This window comes from Zonotrichia albicollis, chromosome 21, assembly GCF_047830755.1.
Source record: "Zonotrichia albicollis isolate bZonAlb1 chromosome 21, bZonAlb1.hap1, whole genome shotgun sequence".
NCBI lineage: Eukaryota > Metazoa > Chordata > Aves > Passeriformes > Passerellidae > Zonotrichia > Zonotrichia albicollis.
Window position 1 is genome coordinate 2571426 of NC_133839.1, and position 23355 is coordinate 2594780.

General features: G+C 48.2%; 1 protein-coding gene across 4 annotated transcripts in view; it reads left to right on the top strand.

Moving 5' to 3' along the window:
• Positions 1-23355, top strand: part of PNPLA7 (patatin like domain 7, lysophospholipase) — a 137665-nt gene that overhangs the window by 96629 nt on the left and 17681 nt on the right. For all 4 annotated transcript variants that reach the window (XM_074556478.1, XM_074556479.1, XM_074556481.1 and 1 more), the window contains 4 exons: positions 10476-10632; positions 17107-17223; positions 21114-21183; positions 23067-23183. In XM_074556478.1, coding sequence (XP_074412579.1) covers positions 10476-10632; positions 17107-17223; positions 21114-21183; positions 23067-23183 — 461 coding nt within the window. The remainder of the gene's footprint in view (positions 1-10475; positions 10633-17106; positions 17224-21113; positions 21184-23066; positions 23184-23355) is intronic.

Below are 23355 nucleotides of genomic sequence, written 5' to 3' on the forward strand. Positions count from 1 at the left end.
TAGGGGGAAGAGAAGCACAAACCATCACCAGCAGGAGTTGTTTGGGGTTTCAGCAGGATGTTATCTCAGAATGGAAATGGATTTTTGCTGCTGCCTCCTGGGCTGGATGTGTGTGGGGAATTTGCTTGAAACCCTCCTGCCATCCAGTTACTCCGATGGGGTTGAGTCTTCACTCCAGCAGGCAGAGGGTGCCCAGGTGAGCCCCTGGGCTGGCTGGGTGCAGTGCCATGACATGGTCAGTGTTTATGGAGGGGCTGCTGAGGGTTTGTGTGGCGGTTTGGGGGTGTCTTTGCCTCCCCTGGCAGGAGGGATCTGGGTGCTGGGCTCTGCTGGGGGCTGGCCAAGATCCCTGTCTCCATCCAGCCTGGAGTCTGGCAGCCCTGGATGGAGCTGTCTGGCACAGGCTGGGCCCTTCTGCACGGGGTTCTCACCATTTCCTCATTGCCACTCACACGAGACAAGAACAAGGAGGTTTTTTCTCTCTTTTCTTTCTCTCCCCCTGATGCAGTCAGGCAGCATCTCTGAAATTCCTGCTCCATTTCCAAGTGCTTGCTGGAGGTACTGGGCTGGCACATCAGGGCTGTGCTTTCCTCTCCTCTAGCAAGACAGGTCCTGCAGAATATGTGCTGCTAAAAGGATCCCATCCCTCATCCTGATCTTGCTCTGAAGTTCCAGCAAATTAAGCTGAGATATGAAAGGAACTTGAAAAATGCTGCTTCTCTGGATTTAAATGGAAGAATCCGGCTTGCTGTGCAGCATCTGCAGTCTGTCAGTGCCCAGTAACAGCTGAGGAAGCAGGATTTCTGCAGCAGGGAAATATCAAAATGATACAAAAGGGGCTCAATCTGCTGTGTGTCATGGAAAGAAAAACAACACTGCAACCTCTGAATATTTGAAATATCTTTCCTCCAGTTCCTGCTCTTCAAAGTAATCCCTTTGTACACCAGGCCAGTCTGTCCTTTGACTTTGGAAAGGCAGAAAGTTGGCAGCTCTGAGGTTAATCCTTGTGGCCTTTGCAGTTTTCCACATCATGGCCAGCCTGGACTGGCTGGGGGCATTCTGGAGGAGGGGAGGCTGTTTGGTGACCTGTGTTATGGCTTTTGTGTGTGCAGATAAATGTCTGTACCTCAGTGCACAGTGAGGTGCAATTTCTCTGTGTGATACCCCTTTTTGAAGGGTTTCAGAGCTTGGGATTGCTCCTGTAGGTACTCAGGGAAGTGTCCAGTGCTGGGTGTCTGTGCATGGGTGGAGCATCCATTGCCATGTGCAGACAAACCAGAGAGAAACCGGAGTTCCAGAGTCAGGCTTCTGGATTCCCAGCATCTTTCAAAACCTGGATTTGCTTCCAGGGCAATATTCAGGTGTGAGAACCCCAAAAATTCCTCTAGCTGCCCTAGAAAGCTCAAGACCCAACCCAAAGAGCTCAGAGACCTTAACACAAAGCCCAAGACCCCTGTGCCTTTGATTTAGCCATTGAAAAAAACAATTACCAACCTTCATATGAAAAATTACAAGCCACAACAATTTAAGTAGAATGATAGCGAATTTATCACAAAGTGAAAAAGTAAATTTTAAAGATTTTAGAATAGAAGTTCAAAAAACAAAATAGAAGAATCTGAGCGTGTCCAGCCTTTCTCCTTCTTCTTCTTAGCCTCCATTTTCTGCTGTGATGTTGGCACTTTTAGATTAGAGTAGAAGCTCACTGTCTAACATGAGTGATGAGTATTAAAAGTAATTGTAAACATTGTATATTGTGGCTTTTAGTATAAATGCATAACACCAGCCTGAAAGCAAGCAAAGTGCCTTAAACTGTCTTGCTGAGCAAACCTCAGTAGACAAGAAGAAGTATTTTATAGATAAGATACAATAAACAACCTTAAAACTGAGAACTGAAGAGCTTTGACTCCTTCTTCAAGCACCAAGCTGAGAAAAGAGACTTGTGCATATCTCAAAGTCACTCTAACCAGCAGAAATTCTGAAATTCAGGAGGTAAAATAACAGAGAAGCAGCAAAACTCTTTATCCTTCAAGGTAAACTGCCCCTTTGACTTGGTGTTTTACTTGTGCTGCTCCTTTGGAAAGGCCAGAGGAGTAAGGTAAGGAAGGTGGGCTCCTGCCTGGGAAAGATGATGATAATTCATGTTTAGGTATCTAATTTGAGTCTTATCCAGGTCAGCCCTAGTTAGGTTGTTTGAACAAACAGAAAACAACCCCTAAAAATAAATCAGTGAGTTTATTTGCTGTTGTAGAGAAAACCTCCTGGGACAAGGCTGGAGCTCCTGTGGGGCCTGGGGCTGTGTGTTTGCAGATGCTTGGGGAGAGCTGCAGCCTCACTGCTCTGGGAGGCTCTGCAGGGAGGGACCATCCTGGGTGTGCTCATCGTGCTTAAATCGTGTTTGTGCAGGGTGCAGAGCTCTGCCTCTGTCAGCTGGGGAAAGGCACAGCCTGGGGCTGCTCCCAGACTCCCAGACCTGAATGCCAATTGCTCACAGAGCTGTGGAGCAGTTGGGCCATCACGTGCCCACAAAATCACATGGATTGGCACCCACGCAATGCTTAATGATCTGATTTTTCCTTTTCCCATCTGCAGCACCGCTGTAATTGCTCATTTGCTCCCATCTGCCAGGAGGTTGAAGGTTATAACAGCTTCTATAAACTCTCCAAGCAGCAGGAGCTTGGGAGTAATCAACTTCAAAGGTATTGCTTAAAAAACCCCTAAAATTAATTGCGGGTGGTTTAGTTGGACTCTCCTGTCCTGATCTCCAGTCTTTCCCACCAAACTCATTTATTCACAGCAGTGCCTTGATAAATAGATGAAATTAAGCAAGGAGGTGGTTGAGTTGTGGGTCAGCTCTTGTTGCTGGTTTTCCACCTTTTTGATGTGGTGTAAAATCATGGGCTGTGTTCACTTCCCATGGAGCAGCTGTGAAGCTCTCCAGGCTCTCCCTGTGCTTGCAGGAGTATGGTTCTTGCATTGATGTGATTTTGGGGAATCTCTGTCCAGCCCTACCTGGGCAGTGAGCTTTCCTGTTAAGAAAAAGTAAATTCTCAGTTCTATTCTCTGAATGCTTTGGTCATATTTCTGCAGCTTCCAGATGTTGTGCTCAGAATGGGTTCTTGCAAGGCTTTAATAAATAAGTCTCAGAGGGGTGGGGAAGAAGGATATATTTGTTTTCCAAAGAAATTATCTTTCTTTGCAGATGAGAACTGAATTGTTCCTTGGCTCAGAGCAGGGGACAGGATTTTGTGACATCCCCAAGTGGGTGCAGTTTGTCATTCAGCCACTTCCCTGCTCCTGTGCCCCTCTCCAAGCCAGCTGGGATCAGAAAACAAAAACCTTGGTGCATTTTATAATTTACTTGGACTATTTTGTGCTTTTCCTCCTCTCCAATTCCTTCCTCCTGTATCCCTTCACACCCCAGGGCTGGGGAGCCCTGACAGCTCTCCTGGAAGGACTGAACACATTTTGCTCATTTATTTCTGTGTCAGGCACAAATCTCTTTGTTTAAAGCTTGTTGTAAAGTTAGTGTATAAAGCAGAAACAAGATCAGGGCTATAAAAGGACATTGTGTTTGGATTTTCTTGCAGGAAGGGGATTTCACTGGGCTTGTGATGAGTAGGAGATGCTTTTCCTGCCATTTGTGCCTGCCTGGCACAGGGTGTGATCTCTGCAGCATGGCAAGGCCACAGGGAAATGGCTCCTGAGCTCTGGCTTGAGGAGTTGGTGGGGATCTGAGGGCAAAGCTAAGCGGGGAATGGAATGAGGTTGTTGTTAATGGAGGGGAAGACAAGAAAAATTCAGGTCTCTGGATCAATATGTGTGGGCTGTGGAAGGGAAAAAGCTTCCTCCAGGGCAGCTGCTGGGAGAGATCCTGCTGGTTGTTGGATGTTAGCATGAGAACCCAGCAATGTGGGGTTATTATCTCTATTTAGCTTAGAAATGGTGCTTAGTTGATTAACAGTTCATTAATGTTGTCAGGATTGGAAAGTTCCTTGTAAGGGCTCACGTAGAACTGCAGAAATGCAGGGATCAGGGCGCTGTGCTCCTTTGGAGCTGGCAGAAAGTCACTGCAATAATTCTGGCTGATTTATGATGCTGGGAAGTTTTATGGTCAGGAAGGCTGGGAAATAATGTTATTGGAAAGATATAACTGGAATTAGATTTCAAAGCAATGTTTGGGTATATTGCTGCTGCTGCAAGAGCTCGAAGGTGCCAGTTGGAGATAGTCCAGTTGCAACTTGTAGCAGACTTGTTCCAGTTCTGAGCCAGTGACTGAACCACTCAATGCCAGGATCAGGCACAGAAGACATCAAAAAAAAAAATGCTGCTGTTTGTGTAAAGAAGAGGCTTTTCCTTATGTTACCTTTCCTCCATGTAGCTCTTCATAAACATAAACAACATCCAATGTCCACTCACCCCAGTACAAGGAACAGCTCCACAGTGACTCCAAGAAGGATCTGGAACCATCACCACCCCTCAGGTAATGGTTCTGTGGTGCTCTGAGAGCTGCAGGCTCAGTCACCAGCCTGTTTTGGGATCCCTGAGGTGCCAGGGCTCCCTGTGTGCTGCACATGGTGGGTTTCAGGGTGTGCTGTCCTGTCCTGTGGGTTGGAAGCTCAGGCACCTTCAGTTTGTTTTGTGCTCAGAGCAGGGCTGGGAGTGCTTGGCCAAGGCACCACATCTCCAAAATGGACACAGTAAATACAAAATCATAGAATTGCAGAGTGGTTAAGGTTGGAAAAGACCTTTAAGATCATTGAGCCCAACCATTCCCCCAGCACTGCCCAGGCCAGCAGTGACCCCTGTCCCCAAGTGCCACATCCATGTGGCTTTCCATGCCCTCTGGAACCATTCCCCACAGCACTGCCCTGAGCAGCCTGTGAAGCCTGGACAACCCTTCCAGGGAAAAGCTGGTTTTATGGCTTTGCTGCTTCAGGGGTTTTAAGGTTCTGAGGGTCTCTTAATTCAGGTTTGTTGGGCCTTAATGGAGCTTAATAAACTCCCCTTGACAATTTCTCTATTTTCCTGCCTCCTTTGCCTGGTAACTCCATCAGGAAGGAGGGCTGGAAGCTGTGTCCCACTCTGGGGAGGCTTTGGTGGGAGACACAGCAGAACTGTGCAGCAGCCATGGCCTTAATCCTTCTTTAGCCCAAGGAAACAGCATCTCTTCAGAGCATTCAGGGAGATCTCCTTCACCCTGCTGAGTCAGTTAGGAGGAGAGATGGGCTGCTCAGGCTGGATTCCTCTTTGAGCCCAGCTTCCTTTTTGGAGCTGACATGGGTTTTGGAGGTGGTTGAGCTGCAGTCTTGCCTGGCTGTCCCCTTAGTGTCCCCTCTGGCTGCTCCCAGCTTGGGGTGTTCTTTCAGACACAGGCAGCATCCTGCTGGTGTGGCTCATGGGGGAAATAGTGGTGCACAAAATACAGGTTTTGTATTGATTGTGTTTCCTTCAGCCCTGAGCAGGAGGGCAGCCTGCCTGCCTGCTGGCACTCAGATCTGGGATGTCCTGCTGCACTGGCTGCCTTCTCCTGAGGCAGATCCATCCCAGCTCTGGCAGCACGTGCAGGGCTGGCACATGCACAGCTCACAGGGGAATTTTCCTTTTATCAGTTCTGCTCTGGCCTTCATGCATGCAGTCACATGCCAGCAGCACTTCCCCAGGGGATGAAAGCAAGGGCTCATTTCAGCAGCAGGAATTTTCCTGTAAGACCTTCTGGCAGAAAGGCTGAGCTCTCAGTGTATGCTGTGCTGAGGTATTTAGGGAAGCAGGTCTCCAACCTTCTCTCACTGCTTTGTGGTCATTTCTTTCCCAGAATCACAGAATATCCTGAGCTGGAAGGGACCCCAAAGATCATCAAATCCCCCTCCTGTCCCTCCCCCCAGCAGCCCCAGCCTGGGCACCCCTGGCAGCGCTGCCCAAAGGCTCCTGCAGCTCTGGCAGCCTCGGGGCCGTGCCCATTCCCTGGGCAGCCTGGGCAGTGCCAGCACCCTCGGGGGGCAGAGCCACACCACAACACTGGCCCAGCCCCAGCTGTGCCCTGGTCATGCAGAGAAGGGATCAGAGCTGTCCCTGCTCTTCCCCTCACAAGGAGCCTGGAACTGCAGTGAGGTCTCCCCTCAGTCTCCTCCTGTCCAGCTGACCAGACCAAGTGACCTCCTTGTGGCCATGAGTAGTAAAGAAGGAATGGTGTTGGAGTTTAGCCAGCACAGCTAAGGAGGCTCATTCAGCAAGGGGATCATGATTTGGTGAGTGCAGACAGCAGCACCTGGGGCAGCTGATGGCCAGAGCAGCCCCTGCTTTGCATTGCTCAGGCCAGGCAGGGGCAGGGCTGGGAACAGAGCCTGTCCTCAGCCCCTCCTCGAGCTCTGGGTGATGCTGGCTCAGCTCTCTCTGCAAAGGGCATTTGTTGGGGAAGATGAAACAGGAAAGCCTTATAAATATGATTGCCTGGCAAAAGATTTTGAGAATATAGAAACTATAAGTGAGATTGAAATGAAAGCAAGCTTTGAGATCCCTCAGTTACTGAACAACTGGAAAACAATGGTGTGGCCAGCTGAAGATGATCCCCTTTTGATGGAACAACACCCTCTGCTTGCAGACAGGCCCAAGGGTCAGAGCAGACCCTGCAGCTTGGCAGAAGGGGCCCAAAGAGGAGTTTGGTAACACAGTATGGTGATGTAATGATTCTTATAGGCTGTATGGAAATGCTATAGGATTTGTAGCTTGTACTAGATTGGTTAGTGAGAATCAGAATACTCAACACAGAAGAAGATCTATGGTATTGTAACGGGAACTTTGCCTCTCTTACTCTCTTAGCTTTTTTGCTCTCTTTGCTCTTGCCCTTCTTGCCCCTCTTGCTTTTACTCTCTCATCCTCTCTCCCCCTCTCTTCTCTCATTCCTGCTCTGAGCTGTGTTTGGCAGCTCCCAGCAGGGCCCTGCACCCAGGCCCTTTGCAATAAACCCCAAATTCCATGACCTAACTGCAGAGATCTCTGGTCTCTGTCTGTCCCAGCCATGCTGACCCCCGTCACTCCTACAGGCATTAATGAACCAGACCTGTCCTAGGCACTGAGTGCAATGGAAAGAGTTTCTGTTCAGATCCTGATTGCACCTCCTGGGCAAATCTTTGGGTTCTGATAGAAATTATTTGAAAGTCATCTTGTAGCTCATTGTTCCTAAGCCCCTGGTCACTGTCCTGGGGCAGTGCTGGTCCTGGCAGGGGAGGTGCCTCCATCCAGCTGCTCCTTCAGGAGCTCTAGGGTGAGGGGAGCTGCATGTGCAGCTCCAGGGACACTCTGGGTGTCCATCCCCTCTCTGGGTGCTCCTTCCTCCCATGTGAGAGCACTCCCCTGTGCCTTTGCCCTGCAGTGAGTGGCACTCAGCTCTGTGTCACCAGGAGGTTTCCCTGTCCCACGTTGTCACTGCTGTGCAGGTACAGCCCTGGCAGGAGTTCTCCATCTCCCTTTGTTCTCCTCCTGCCCAACACTTGTAATTCCACATTTCCCTAAACCAGGACACGTCCCCTGTGAAATTGGGCCTGGTATTACAAGGAGTGCACAATCCCTGGGGTTTTTCTGCACTAGTCCTCTGGCTGTGAACATGGATCTTGCTCCTGGCTCAATTCCTTTTCCTGTTCAGTTTGCAGCTGCCCAGTGCAGCCCTGTGGGAGCCCAGGGATGCTGGCAGAGGGGATCAGTGCCTGCCAGGTGCTGGCACACGCTTCCCCTGGCAGCCTGCCCGTGTTTGTGGAGCTGGGAAGTGCCCAGGACAGAACCAACTGCAAGGAGTTGTTGAGAAGTCCCATGTGGTAACATTGCTGGGGCTGTGATGGCCTAAAGCTGTAGGGAGAAGGGAGAAAAATCCCCATTTCTGTCTTTCAGGAGGTCAGGACCACCTGGAGAAAAGGGGGGGCTCAGGCACATTTGACTTTTTTCAGGATTTAATTTTCAAATTCCAGCAATGTTCCTGCTCAGGGTGTTGGAGCTGGAAGAATCAGCCCTGTGGTTGTGTATAAATGAAACAATTTAGTCAGGCAGCTTATGGGGGGTTCTTTTACAAGGAAGAAAAGGACTTTGATTCCCATCTTGCTTTGTGATCAGTGAATCTGTTGGAGATCTGTGGCTGTCACATTAGTGTGGTATTGGCAGGGACTCTGTGGATGCACCAGGAGGGGATGACTTGCCAATAAAAGTAATAATGATCTTTTGTTATTCATGCAAAGGCATCATGCAGCAAAATAGGAAGAAATCCAGAGTGCTCACATCAAATCCTTTATATTTATGGATGTCTGAATTGGGAAAAACAGCTAAAGGGAGAGAATCCAGTCTGGAGCTACTCATGGCCTGTTTAAAATTGTCCTCCAAGTAGGAAATACTTTAAGGTGCCCTAAGAAAGGCACCTGATGTGGGCTGTCTGCAGAGGGCAGGAGGTGCAGGGATAGCTCTGCTCCTTGTGGAATATCAGGGCTCAGACAGTGGGAAGTGCCAGGCACAAGCAGCAGAGTGCCAAAATAGCTGCACTCCAAAAACCTAAAAACAATGGGCAGGAAAAAAGTGTAATTCCTTTAACTCAGGACATCTTGAGGGAAGAAGCAGTAGGAGAAGAGGGGAAGGGGAATTTGGAGAGGAAAGGGAAATGAACCATTTTCTGCTCTTGAATTGCAGCAGCACAGATCTGTCATTGAAGTCATTTACACCCAGGATAACCACAAACCTGTCCCAAAGCATTTCAGCAGCTGGAGGGGATTTATTTGGATGGAAAGAATGTGCTCAGCATAGCTTGGCCAAGTGACACCTACGGTGGACTTGGCAGCTGTTAGCAAGTATTTATAGGATGTAAACAGCAAGGGGAAGGAGGATGGAAATAGAGCAAACTGTGGAGGACAGAAAATGGGATGGAAATGGGAAAAGGAAGTTTATTTTACTGCTTTGTGGCCTAGATTGCAAAGCATTCATCCAGCTGGGATGAACTAATCAAAAATGCTTCTTATTCACTGGACAGAGCATTGGAAAGCAGAGGCTGGAGCTTTGGGCTGCTTGGAAGGACAATTTGCCTCCAGTGCAGTGTTCTGTGTGGGATAGGCAGGGATCCTTCTCCCACTAGGGGATAAAAGATCAGATATGATCAGATGTTCATAGGAGCAGATCAAGGGTTCCACCTCTGCTCTCTCATTTCTGATGGTGGGGAGCAGCAATTAGCAGCTCCTGAGCCTCCTGAGCACCAGCTTGCACCTCCCATTTGTCATGTTTAGTAGCCACTGACTGCCTGGTACCTTTGATTCATCCTTTCCACATTTAAATCCATTTGTGATTTGACCTCTCCAGCATGTGGTAACAGTGGCTTCCCCAGTTTGTGCTCTGTGTACACCTGTCTGTAAATTCTTTCCTTTCCATTAAAATCTCTGCATGGTGATATCATTGCTGACCCTGCATGGTTCCCATCAGTCAGGATCTCCCCCAGTGATTCCAGTTTACTTTCTCCTCCTGTGAAGTCCATCTCATATTCTGGTCACCTTTTATGCTTTTCTCTGTCATTTTTTTAGTTCTGCTTTTTCTTTGGGTGAGAGGTGTGAGCTTGCTTGTGGTTTTCCAAATACTGGTCCATCCTGGATGTATGCTCTTATGTTTTCTGTTTTATTCTGTTTTCTTTGATTTGCCACTTGACCTTGCACTGCACAGTAGGTTAATATTTTTCAGAGAATATCCCCAGGGGTCCCCAAATCCATGTGAGCAGAGCTGGATAAGAGCTGGTTGCTGCAGGGGCGTTGCTGCTTCTGTTTTCCTCTTGTCCCATGAGCACTGAGGTTCATCTCTTGTTTATCACCTGTCTCCATTGTTGCTCAGAATTCCTTCTGCACTTGAAATCAAGGAATAAGTTTATTTTCCTGAAGGAATTTGTCTTATCCTCAAAAGTTGCCTCCTCATCTGTCGCTCTCCTGGGCTTGTGTACAGACTCAACCTCTGCCCTCTCATCACTGTTTGTCTCTGCTTGCTTTTGTTTCCACCTCCAAATTTCATTATTAATCCATGTGGTGCCCCTTCCCAGTACCCCAGGCTGGCTCAGTTTCTGTGGAGAACCACCAGGAAAGGACCTGGTGTGAAGGGCTCTGAACCCCAGCCTTTCCTGGGTGCTTTGGGGGGACCCCAGCAGACTCTGCTCCCTCAGACCCACGCTGACGTTCCCCTCGCCCTTCCACCAGCTCAGCTCTTGGCTGCTGTCATCTCCCTGCCTTCCCCAGTGCTCCAGGCTGCGTGGTCGTGTTCCCTCAGCTCCTCTGGGCGTCTCTGGGAGGATTCCTGCATTCATAATGTTTGTTCCTGGCACCGGGGCTTGTTCAGCAAGAGATTGGCAGCTCAGCTGGCGCGGGCTCGGCTTCCTTAGAAGGCGCCATTCATCAGCAGCCCTTGCGCTCCTCAATGACGGCCTGGCTGACAGTGGCTCTTCTCTCCCTTCCCTCCCTCCCTCCCTGGCACAGGGGCTGCTCCCAGGTGGGCGTGATCCGGGCGCTGATCGAGGCTGGCATTCCCGTGGACATGATCGGGGGCACGTCCATCGGCGCCTTCATGAGCGCGCTGTACGCCGAGGAGCGCAGCTACAACCAGATGAGGATCAAAGCTCGCCAGTGGGCCATGGTAAGCACTGGCATGGGAATTCCTGCACTGGGAATGTGAATTCCCTCCACTGGGAATGTTCCCTCACCTGGGAATGTGAATTCCCTTCCCTGGGAATGTTCCTTCCAGTGAGAATGCTGAATTCCTTCCACTGGGAATGCTGAATTCCTTCCACTGGGAATGTTCCTTCTGCTGGGAGCACTGAATTCCCTCCCCTGGGAATGTTCCCTCACCTGGGAATGCTGAATTCCCTCCACTGGGAATGTGAATTCCTTCACCTGGGAATGTTCCCTCACCTCGGAGTGCTGAATTCCCTCCACTAGGAATGTTCCTTCCACTGGGAATGCTGAATTTCTTCCACTGGGAATGCTGAATTCCTTCCCATGGGAGCACTGAATTCCCTCCACTGGGAATGTTCCTTCCACTGGGAATGTGAATTCCGTCCCCTGGGAATGTTCCCTCACCTGAGAGTGCTGAATTCTCTCCACTGGGAATATGCCCTCCACTGGGAATGCTGAATTCCCTCCCATGGAAACGATGAATTCCCTCCACTGGGAATGTTCCCTCCCATGGGAATGCTTAATTCCCTCCACTAGGAACGTTGAATTCCCTCTCATGGGAAGACTGAATTCCCTCCACTGGGAGTGCTGAATTCCCTCCCATGGGAATACTGAATTCCCTCCACTGGGAATGTTTCCTCCCATGGGAGTGCGGAATTCCCTCCATTGGAAATGTTCCCTCCACTGGGAATGCTGGATTCCCTCCCATGAGAACACTGAATTCCCTCCATTGGGAATGCTGAATTCCCTCCCCTGGGAATGCTGTGCTTCCTTCCCCCAGTGGAGCAAGGCCCAGGCACAGCAGGGCACGAGCAGCATCCCAGGAAGGTGCAGCCTCCTGAAATTCAGTGTGTGTGCCACAGAACAAGCCCTGCCTGGCAGTGATGGATCACCTGGAAAAGCTGCTCCATGTGCAAGGAGTCAGGAGGCAGCTGCCTGGCTTAGCTCTGCACCCATCCTGGTCACACTGCCAAGGCACAGAGATGTGGTTTCAGTGTGCTCACCTGGTTATCTTTGTTTTATCTTCTCTTTTGTGTGCTGGGGCCTGTTTCCTTTTCAGCTCTCAACAAATGTGTTTCTGTTTTGTGTAATTCTCTCTCTTTCTCACATGCTGTCATGTGTCAGTGGATCTGAGTGACAGAGGTAATCCTTCTCTAAATAACTCCCAAATGTGTCACTCCTGGTCCTGCCTGTGCACTCCACAGCACTGGGTCAGGAGAAGATCCTAACTTTCAATATTTAGTACAAACAAAAACTCATTTTCAAAGTTAACCCAAGTTTTGGGAAGGTTGTTTTAAATAGTGACTTCATTAGGTGAGTTTATTTATCATGGAATCAAAGATTGGTTTGGGTTGGAAGGGACCTTAGAGATCATTTCATTCCACCCCTGCCATGGGCAGGGACACTTTCCAAGTGCTCCAAGGCCCATCCAGCCTGGCCTTGGTTTTATTTATTGATCAGATGTTGGATGAAAACTGTCCCAGGTGACCCTGGTTCAGCCTGACTGAAGGTGAGGTTCCTTCTGAAGTTTGCTAGTTGGTTGAAGGTTTGTATTCTTCACATCAACCCCACATTTTCGTGTACATTTTCTCCCTGAAAATGAAACAACCTATAGAGGATTTTATAAATGCAATTAAAAGTCTTAGTTCTTGGGTTTCAGGGGGAAACAGGACCCTGTCCTTGGCATGTGGGCACTGTTTATGTCTCCTCTAATCTGCCATGGCTTTGCAACAAAAGCTGTCTCTGGGAGGATGGATTGTGTGAGGGACTGGAATGCACATTGAGGCCCTGGGATGTTTGTGCTGTCCTGGTGGGCAGAGGCTGTGGGACTGATTCACCTCCCCATCACTGCTTGCCAGAAGAATATGGATTTTATGCTTTTTATTTAAGAACTGCCTGTGCCTGGCTGGCTTGGGAAGCACCCAAAACATAAACTGTTCATGATCCAGAGCAGTTTGCTGGAATCACAAACCTTGGGGGAGCTTCAAGATTAAAGACATAAAGCCAAATGCATTGAATTGTGTCAGACATCCCTTAACCTTGCTCCCTCTCTCCCACCTTGTGTTTCCAAGGCAGCATCTGAATGGGTGCTGATTCCTCCCAGCTTTGCCATCCCCCAGCACTCTGGGGCTCTCTGCCCTCTCTCCAGCTCTTGGCTAAGCTACAGCCATGGAATTTCCTTCTGTGCATTTCTCCAGAGGATTCTCTTCCTGTTTGTCAGGTGTGCAGGGCGTGAGGCAGAGCTGGAGATGTTTCCTGGGCTTCTCAAGACTGTGTTCCCACTCTGGAGCTGGAATCCCAGTCACTTTTATCAGGAATACTTAGAGATGAAATGAAGGCATTTAATCTATTTATTAACTTTTGAGCACAAATTGCAAAAGCTCAGAGAACTTTTCACAAGGTAAAAGGCAATTTTTGGCCTGGGGCTGTTTCAGGTGGTGGTGCCTTGAAACCTGCAAATAAGCAGTGGGAGAAGAGATTGATCTCTGTTAGAGCAAACATTTCATCTGATTTATGAACAATAGATTTTCATGAGGACTTCCATGAGTGTTCTTGCAGGTCCATGTCCGGCCCAGAAATTGTCTGAGGGTTTGAGGAGGACAAAAGGACAAAAACAAAGCTTGCTCTGTTTGAGGCCTTTCCCAGTGGTGCCAGCAGTGTCCAGCAGAATGGCTGCAAACTGAAGAGAGCCATGAAATCCCCTCTCCAAGATCACAATGTGCAGAGTTTGGGGCATTAGAAATCTTTTATCAGTGGCTGTTCTGAGGTGTTGACTCTTGTATGGTGTTAATGCTGAGCAAGGAGAGGGGAAAGGAGCCCCAGTGTGTGGGAAACAGCCTTAGGGGATTCTTGGAAGATCCACTTGAAGGGACTGAGGGTGAGAGAGCTGAAATATCCCCCAGAAAACGCCCAAATTGCCATTTCCCAAATGGGACCTTCCCTGCTGTCCCAGGAGATGCCCCAGGAGCAGCCAGGCAGAAGGGCTGGATGGAGCATTCCCTGCTCCAGGACCTGCTGCTGCTGCTCCTCTGCAGCTCTGAGCCTGTGCTGGTGGATGTCATTGCTGAGAGCAGCCTGGGAAATGTCTTCACTGGCATGGATTACTTAGCTCTGAGCTTTTCTTATCTCTCTGTTTAATCCATCAGGCTGAATGCTGTTTGTCCTGCATTTACTTCTCTTTTTGGTATTTTTAGCAATTGGCATCTCTCTAGCTGTACACTTGGTGCTGGGAGAAGGGATATTTTTAATGGGATGTGTTTTCTGCACCTAATGAAGCAGCGAAGAAATAAATTACTCTTGTCAAAATACATGGGGAAATATGAAAATTCCCAGTCAGATTAGTTACTGTTTATTGTCTCTGTGTCTTCTGCACCTCTATTTTACCAGCAATGTGAACAAGCCAAAGCTTTAGTGTTTGCAGACTGTTGTTTTATTTAATTGGAGGATTAATATCTCAAAGTAGAAATATTTCACAAGGATGGAATATTCTTAGAAAGAAATACAGTTATAGATGTGTGTGGGGCTAAAACACTGCTCCTAATGGGGATGGGGGCTGGCTGGGTGGGACCCTGCCACCATTTGCTGCCTGTCACTGTCTGGTGGCACTGACAGCTCCAGTAAATGTGGGGGTTCTGCTCTGACCCTGCTCCATTTGTGCATTGGGAGATCCTGTGCTCTAATGGGCAGATCTGGCCAGAAATCATTCCTTGGTTTTTCCCTGTCATGCCAATTCTCATCCATCCCTGAGTTATGTTTTTATTGTATTGATTTAGCATTTTTTTTCTGTGGGAATTCCTTTCCTTGTTTTATTGAAACTTTTTAGGTGATTGCTGAGAAGGCACTACATGATCTTTTGAGTAGTTTAAAAAATACTGGATCTGTTTGAAATTTCTGTTGTTTCATAAGTTTTTCTATAACCTTGGGGGTTTTTTATAGTCAGGAACATTGAAAAATCCTGGGATTATACTGACTTTTCACACCAGTTTGCCACAATGCTGCATCAAAGAACAAAAGAGCCAGACAATTCCTCTTGTCCATCATCACGTGCCTTTGCTCTTGTCCTGCTCTGTGAGCAAAACCTGAACTTTTCTATACCCTGGGGTCACTTAAAAAAGATTTTAGGATTGAAGGTCTTTTTAAAAAAGAAATCTTATCTTGTAGCAGAGCTGTAGTAATGGAAGTTCATGAGAAGTCTTTATATACTGTAAGGAGGATTATAAAGAAGATGGTGGGAGAATTTTTATCAGGGCCAGGATAAGAGGCAAAGGAATAGATTTAGACTGTGTGATAGGACAAAAATTTGTATGATGAGGGTGGGCAGGCCCTGGCACAGGGTGCCCAGAGCAGCTGGGGCTGCCCCTGGATCCCTGGCAGTGCCCAAGGCCAGGCTGGGACAGTGGGAGGTGTCCCTGCCATGGCAGGGGTGGAATGAGATGAGTTTTAATGTCCCTTCCAACCCAAAAATTCCATGATTCCATGTCCTCCAAGCCCTGAGAGCACTGGCAGAGCTGGCTCAGGGCTGGGCTTTCCATCCTGGTGGTGCTGGGATGAAACTCTTGGAGCTGCTCCCAGAGCTCCTGTAGGAAATGGAGCAGGAGGCAGGAGGCTCTGTCTGCCTCCCCAGAGGGTGATCTTTAACTGAATTTATCTGGGGAATAGGAGGTGCTTGCAGCTATTCCTGGAAGGCTGAGGGAGGCTGTTGGCCATCAGCTTCAGCTAAAGGGCATCTTCCAGCTTTGAGAAATGAGAATATTAAGAAATAAGTGTTAATTGGAAGTATTTTGTCCATGGACGAGATCACTGAGAAATGTGGAGGCTCAGCACCATAAATACAATTTGCAACAAGGGAAGCCCAATGGCTGCTGCTGAGTGGGTGAGGTTTTTCTTCAGTATTAAATAAAGGGCTCTTTGTAGATGTCTCTTCCCCTGATTTAATCATTCTGAAGAGACCTGATCCCTATTTTAGGTGCTGCACTAATTCCATCTCCCTCTGAAGCTGTGGGTAGCAGTCTATAGTTAGGTTGGCACACTGTCCTCAGCACATCAAACCCAGAGTGAGGATGTGAATGAAGCTTCATCCTTGGGTTTGTGCTCAGCCTTTTGCATTCTCCCACACTTCCTGTTCCCATCCTTCTTCTTAATGATCATTTTTTTATCCTTGCCCTCGTTTTCTCTGGGCAGATCCCTGACAGAAATTTGAAAGCAGCTGGACATGGCAATGCAGGCTGATCCTGCAGAGTAAAGCCAAGCCAGATGTTGCTCACAGCTGCTCTAACAGCTGGCAGGTTTGAGGCTGTTCCATGTGTCTGCCTGGGAAGGATGCCCTGATCTCTGAGAAGCTGTTAAATTACAGAGAACATGTAGAGAGAGAAAATATTTCATCTCATGGAAATACTTCATCCAGTGATTTAATTTGAAAGGAATTAATTGGGTTTTGTGGTCGTCTTTTACTTTTTGACTATGGTGTAATGTATTAAACATTGAATTTTGTTAAGATTTATTAGGATGGCCTAGTTATGGGCAAATACTATGGCCATAATGCCATAAAGTTTAGGGATTTTCATAATTTTCTCTTGTAGGTCAGTACATAGGTATAATAATGCTGTTGAAATGGAGAAAAAAGGAATCTGTGAAAGCTTAATTCCAGATCTCTGTGTTAGAAGGGTTGGTGTGCAGGGACCTGCAGTGCTTTAGGGAACCTGATGTGGTTTGGTTTCCCTTGCTGAGTTTGCAGCAGCTAAATGCTGGGTCCATAACTCATCCCAATACCTGACTTTGGGAATGACAAATAATGGAGCCTGCTCCATAGAAAGGGTTTAAAGCTCTATGAGATGTGTTTGACTGAACCTTGTTGGAGTCCCAGAGAACCCCAGATATGATTCTCTAAATGCTTCCACTGAGGCAGAAAAAAGCTTTGAGCTCTGGGAGAAAATTTGGGTGTGATCTCCAAATGAGAGGAGATGGATGAAGCAACTCCTGCCATGGATTTATGGGCTCCTTCCCACACCACTGAACCACACAGGTGCTGTGGGAAGGATAGTGGGGAGAAAGACAACTCAGAGCATTTTTTTTTTAATAGAGAAAATGTAAAGGCTGGAGCTGCAGCACCCATGGCCTCGTGCCCAGGCTGAGAGCTGTGCTGGGCACGCTGCTCTGGGGCTGCTGTGGGGCACAGGGGGCAATGCTCCTTCTGGCTGAGCTTTATTGCAGGCTTTGCTCTGCTTTGGGGCTTGCTAAATGTAAATTTACCACACAGGGAGCTCCTGCTTGTAGATTTTGTAGTTGTATTTCTGTCCCCTCAACACTTTCTGCACTTGTGATGCTTCCAGCATGTGGGCTCTGAACTCTGGAATTTGATGTCTCTGGAATTGCAGCCTCAATACACACATTCCTGTGCATTCTGACCTTTGAAATGCCTTTTTTTTTTCCTTTTTAGGTTATGAACTCAGTGTTTAAGACTATTCTAGACTTGACATACCCAATAACCTCTATGTTTTCTGGAGCAGCTTTTAACAAGAGCATCAACAACATCTTCAAAGATAAGCAGATAGAGGTAGGTTCTTTGTTCACCTTATGGACAGGAAATTATGTCCTCGTGCTCTGTTGGAGCAGAAATAGCTTTTATTAATGCTTATATGGAAATCTGGAGCTATTGGGTGACTGAAAATGTGATGAAACTGTGAATGTGGTGGTCCATGGCTGCAGGATGGAGCCTGTTCTTTTTGGTGGTTTTAGAAAACACAAACTAGATTATTTGTAGCTATTTCAGTTTGACAATGGGATCTCATTGTCTGAGAGAAGAAGTGAAAATTGTGACACTGAAGAAGAACAGCTGAGACTGCTTCATCATTATTTTCCTGCAAATCAGGTCTCAGAGACCTTCAGGGCACACCAGAGAGAGGGGCTTGAATTGGGCTGTGATGGCTTTGGCTTTTTTGAATTTTAGTTTTGAAGCTGGAGTGAGTTTTTCTGAGCAGCCTACTGAAAGCTGTAACAATGGCAGAGTCCTTTGTGTCCTGGCTTGCACCTTTTTGTAGTTGCTGTGTTCACCTGAGCCAAGAGCCACCTTTGGAATGCCCCTCTCCCCCTTCCCTCAGCAGCAGCAGATTGTAAAGCACATTATCATTGTTTGTCTTCCTACATTACCCAGCTCAGAGAGTGTTTGGGTAGCTTGGAATTTCACCTGATTTGCAATTTTCACCAAATTATTCCTGTGTTTGCATCCTTGTGATGAAAGATCATGTAGCAAATTAACACTGTATATACTTTAAATATATTTGGTAAAAATAATCCAAAACATTCCCTACCTAAATGCAAATATGAAAGTAAGTGATTAATCATCATGTGGCTTAAAATAGCAGTTTGCTGTGCAGAGGGGATGGTGCTGGAGACAAGCAGGTTTTAGAGACTCCTGGAATCATCAAGGTTGGAAAAGGCCTCAGATCCCTGAGTCCAACAATTCCCCCAGCACTGCCAAGGCCACCACTGACCCCTGTCCCCAGGTGCCACATCCACGTGGCTTTTGGGCATTTCCAGGGATGGTGACCCCACCACTGCCCTGGACAGCTGTTCAATGCCTGCTCACCCTTTCCATGATGAAATTTTTCCTGCTGTCCAACCTAAACCTCCCCTGGTGCAACTTGAGGCCGTTTTTATCTATCCCTGCTTTGGATTCCAGCAGTCAGTTCATTGTACTTCCTTTTTAAGATGCAGCAGATTCCTTCCTTAGGAATTTCAACAGCTGTGGTTGCATATTCTGCTCTTCTCTGGCAGCCACAGGAAGGTTTTGTGTGAGAGAGATCCAGTCCTGAGGCATCCAGCAGCATCATCTCTGTGCTGAACTCAGTCCATGGCCAGGGTTTCCTCTTGTGGGAAGAATCCCTCAGATAAATAAGGAAAAATGTTGTGTAGCCCAGCAGGAAAGGGGGAGTTTCTCCTTCACTGCAATTCCCACTCTCAGTGTGGGGTAACCAGTCCTGGAACTGGGAGCTGCCCCAGGGTACAGGGAGACTGAGAAAGGAACAGGAGCTGAGTCAGGAACCTTGAAAAAGTATTTTATCAATGAATTTAAAGGATCCAAACTACAAACATCCATCTTTTCTCCCTAGCTGGGGTGGGTATGGCTGGGTAGCAATGATTTCTACCTGGAAATTCCTATCAGTAAAAATCCATTACAGCCTTCCAAGCAGAGGTTCTGTTTGGGTGCTTGGCCACAGCTGCTCCTTCCTGGGAGGATCTGCAATGATCCCAGGCAAACCTGGGAACTTCCTACCAAGGGCCTGACCTTTGTTGCTCTAGAAAAGTTTAAAATTTAGGAGTTCTGGGCCAGATCCTCCTCTTTGCTGCTGTGGCTGTGAGGTGACACCCCTGTGCTTCCCACGGAGCCCTCACCCCTCTCCCCCACAGGAGCAGGAGTGCTGACGTTGAGCTGTTATTTCTGACACTGGAAGGGAGGTTTCCATTTTCTCTGAAATTTGCTCTCTGCCAACCCTTGTAATGTGGGTGTCTCCTGATTCCCAGCAGTGCTGCTCGTGTGGGGGCCCTGGTGACAAAATCCCCATCACTGCTTCCAGCCCAGAAACTCCCCAAGCTGGGATCATCCACGTGAGACCCTCACAGGGCACACCCAAACCCAGGATGGGGCTCTTGGACACAAACCCAGGCCAGGGTGCTTGGAGGAAATTTCTCAAGAGACAGAGCTATTTTCCTCTTTAATTGCCCTTCCTTCTGTGAGAGCATCAGCCTCTGGAATTTTTCTTTGGATGAGAATTGGAGAATTCTTATCCCCATGCCAAAATGCCCTTGTAAATCGTCTCAGCTGGGGGCTCAGGTGTGAGGAATCAGACAAGACTTTTATTAAGTCCTGTTTCCGACTTGAATGATGCTCAGTTCCAAAATCAGTGGAACAATCCCTGAGCAGTGAAGCTTTATTGCTGCGTGGGAGAGCTTGGGTTGGTTTGCTTTGTGAAGGTGTTTGCAGGAGCATGAAAGGAGGTGTCAGAGTGGCTTCTTCTCCCATTCCCCTATTTCTGCTTAATATGTGCTTGATGCACTGAGGAGTGCAATCCCCAGAATATCTGCAGCATGGAGAGGCACCCTAATTCTCTTGTAATCACTCTTTATTCATCCACTTTGCTCTGGCATTTACACTGGGGCTGTGATCCTGGTGCAGTGCCTGTGAGCCCTCCCCAGTCCCACCAGCTTTGCAGAGCTGCTGAGGAGATTAAACTCAGCAGAAAAACCTCTGCTGCTTGGCAGTGCAGAATTTCAGGCTGAACAGCACAGAAATCCCACCAGGAGCTGCAGCCTGGCCAGGGAGGGAGAGCTTCCAGCTCCAGTGGTCCTGGAGCCCAAAGCTGTGTTTGGTTTGGGTTTAAGGCCCATTAAAGCTGTGCTGGAGAAGGCCCAGGCACCGTGTCCAGTGAACAAAGGCTGCCTGGGAGGGCAGGTTTTCCTCTTCAGCCTTGATTCAAGTTTTCTGATTGACAGAGCAGCATCAGCTGTTCCTGGGAACAGGACACAAGCTCAGTTTACTCAGACAAGTCCTCCTGCTTCCCCTTGGCAGCTACCATTTCAGCAGGCACTATGGAAACTTTCCAAAACTGTCCTCTCTCCAGCAGAGCCCTGCACACTTGGGAGGTCACCTTCCTTTTGCTTTTTCCAGCAGGTGGGAGGTGAGACACAGCTGAAACCAGAGGGAGAACTTCCCCTGCCAGGAGCAGGGCTGGCCCCGTTGAATAAACTCCCAAAGCTCTTGGCTCAGCCATTCTTTTTGTGTCTCACCCTCCTTCTGTTCCACATCCCCACTGTTGTGTTACCCTGCAGGATCTCAGGCAACCTCTAGAAGCTTCCTGGAGGTTAACCTTGCAGGATCCTTTGTTCCTGTAGCCAGTGCTCCAGAGTTTGGTGCTCTCCTTGATTCCAGTACATGTTGGGTCTGCATTTCTTGCTGAAGTGATGACCCCTGGCTCCATCACCAGGAGGTACAGATTGGCCATTGCTCAGTCAGGAAGCCTTGGATGATCATGTTCTTCATGTCCTCCAGCACTAAACAGCCTCAGGATCCCTTGGCATGGGAGTGACCATCAGACCCCACCCTTCACCTGAAATTAAAACAAAACCCCCCTGTAGAAGGTGGCTCTGTTTGTGTGAGGAGCTCTCTGTGCTGTCTCTGCACACTCTGCTGGAACCAGGGGCTCTTGCTACTGCAGAAAGGACATGAGGATTTTTGTGTGCCCTGGTTCTGAATGAATTGTTTGCATGAGAGACAAATTTATTAATTTAAACACAGGACTGAGGGGGGATTTCCTTCATGCATGCAGGTGTGTGTCTGTAGCTCTGTCTGGTAATGTCCAGAGGTTGCTGCTCTGCTGTGTGTCAGGCACAGGCTGTGGTCAAGTGCAAGGGGACAGATTTAGTGAATTTGGGACTCCTCTGTTGCAGGATCTGTGGATTCCTTACTTCACCATCACCACTGACATCACTGCCTCGGCCATGAGGGTGCACAGGGATGGTGAGTGTGGCCCCTCCAGGCCTTCAGTCATCATGGGAGCTTCAGGGTCACCCCTTCTCCTGGAGCTTGTCTCCCCTTTGAAATTTGTCTGTCCTTTTGTTTCTCCCCTCTGTGTTACCTGCTGAGCACCAAGCTGTGGCTGTACACAGGTGACAAGGGACAGGGCTGCTGGGAGGGAATTAAATGAGATGCTGCATTGACTGTTTGGGGAGAAAATGGCTCCATTGGCACCTTTCTGTATATTTAAAGCATCCTTAAAGTGAAGTGCAGGTATTCTAGCCATAAATCAGACTTAAAGCACCCAAAGCCTTTGACAATTCAAATTCCCCTAAATGAAGCAGTGTTCCCCCAGAACAGGCTCTGCCTGAAGCAGGGGCTGAGTTGGGCTCTCATTTGTGGTCAGTCCTTTCTGTTTCTCACTGAGTGAAGAGGGGAGGAGGATCTGAGGTGCCTGGGATGTGTCCCTGCCTTTGCCTTTTGTCAGTCAGTGGCTCAGCCTGCAGGGGAGGCCTCCAGGTGCCCCAGACATTCCTGGGGGGAGCTGCAGCCTTTGCTGCCACATCTCATGTTTGTCCCTGGGGCTGGCACAGGTCACACTGCCCATTCCTGCCGTGCCAGGGGGGTTGTGGAGCTGCTGAAGGACTCTGGGCTTTGATCAGGGCAGCTAAAACAAGCAGAAAAAGGATTAACCCTTCTCAGAGGTTTTGTATTCCCATTCCACAGCAGGTTAAGCCAGTTGAGGTCAGGAAACTCACTCCAGCCAGCTGCTTGTCCCCGTGGAAGTTTAATGGAAGGAAAGGAATCAGCTGGAGGATGGTTACGGTTGTCTCCACTGAATGGAGATAAATTAAGTTCCCAGCTGCTGCCATTTCCCATCTTGGTTTGGTCTGTGAGGTGTAACACACGTCAGCAGTTTCCTTGGGTGGAAGTTCCACTAAAACTATTAATAATAACCCCCAAATGTGCCAGCATTAACCTGTGCTAACAGCAGGAGTGCTGGGGTTGGAATTAAAAACAGAGCTGTTATCTGTTTTAAAAAGAAAACACCAAAAGAAAATCAATTCCCAGGGAATTTGCTGGGAAGAGTTGCTGTTGGAAGCACCAAGCAGTTAATTACTGAGCAGTGATTTAGCACTACAAGGCTCACTTATCTTGGTATTTTAAAGATTCACTTCTCAGACAAGCCTCTTGGCCTGTGGAAATGCAGTGTCTTCCCAATTTGGTTGATGCAAATGTTAAGAGAAAAATCAGTGTATAAGAGCCTTAAAGCAGAATGTTTTACAGGAAACACGGCCAATCAATTTCTACTTGACTAAACTTTGTTTCTAGCAGCTTAAAGGATTATTACTGTTCCTTACAGCACCAATTGAAATGGCCCAAGAGAAGATAATGATCCCCAGCAGGCATTTGCAGTGGTTTCACAAGACAAATCTTTTGCTTGTTGCAGAGGAAGGAAAAGAGAATTTTTGGGGGTACTACAGCTTGTATTTTCCAGGTTCAGGTCCTGCTAAAAGTCAGGGGTTTGTGGATCTCTGTAGAACACAGTGACTGCAGCTGCACCTTTTCCTTCCCCCTCAGCCCCAGCTCCACAAACCCTGGTGCTCCCTGCAGTAGGAATATGCTGAGATCCCACAGGAGGCAGTAAATGTGAGGAATGGGCTTAAAACTGTGGATTCTGGGGCTTTGCCTGATGTCTGCCTAGTCTGTGTTTTATCCTGGCCAGTAGTATGATACAGAAAATAACAAACTGTTTTAATAACTTCCTCACAGTGTTCTGAGGAAAGCCTCTATCTCTTGATTATCTTAATGAGTGCAGCAGCCTCCCCCCTGCGTGGCAGTAATTAATGCTGGCTGATTAATTAATGCTGCTGCCCTCCCTGCAGGCTCCCTGTGGAGGTACGTCCGGGCCAGCATGTCGCTGTCGGGGTACATGCCACCCCTGTGTGACCCCAAGGATGGCCATCTCCTCATGGATGGGGGCTACATCAACAACCTGCCAGGTAGGAGCACAGCTCATGGGGGAGAAATTTCCAGTCCTGCCCATCAAACAGCCTGCAAGCCTTAGGGCTCTTGTTTTTTCCCCAAAACACAGAGAAATCTTACAGACACCTTTAACCTCATGCTGGTTACCTGGAGTCCTTGCTCTCACTTTCCTGGGTGTTCCCTTTATCT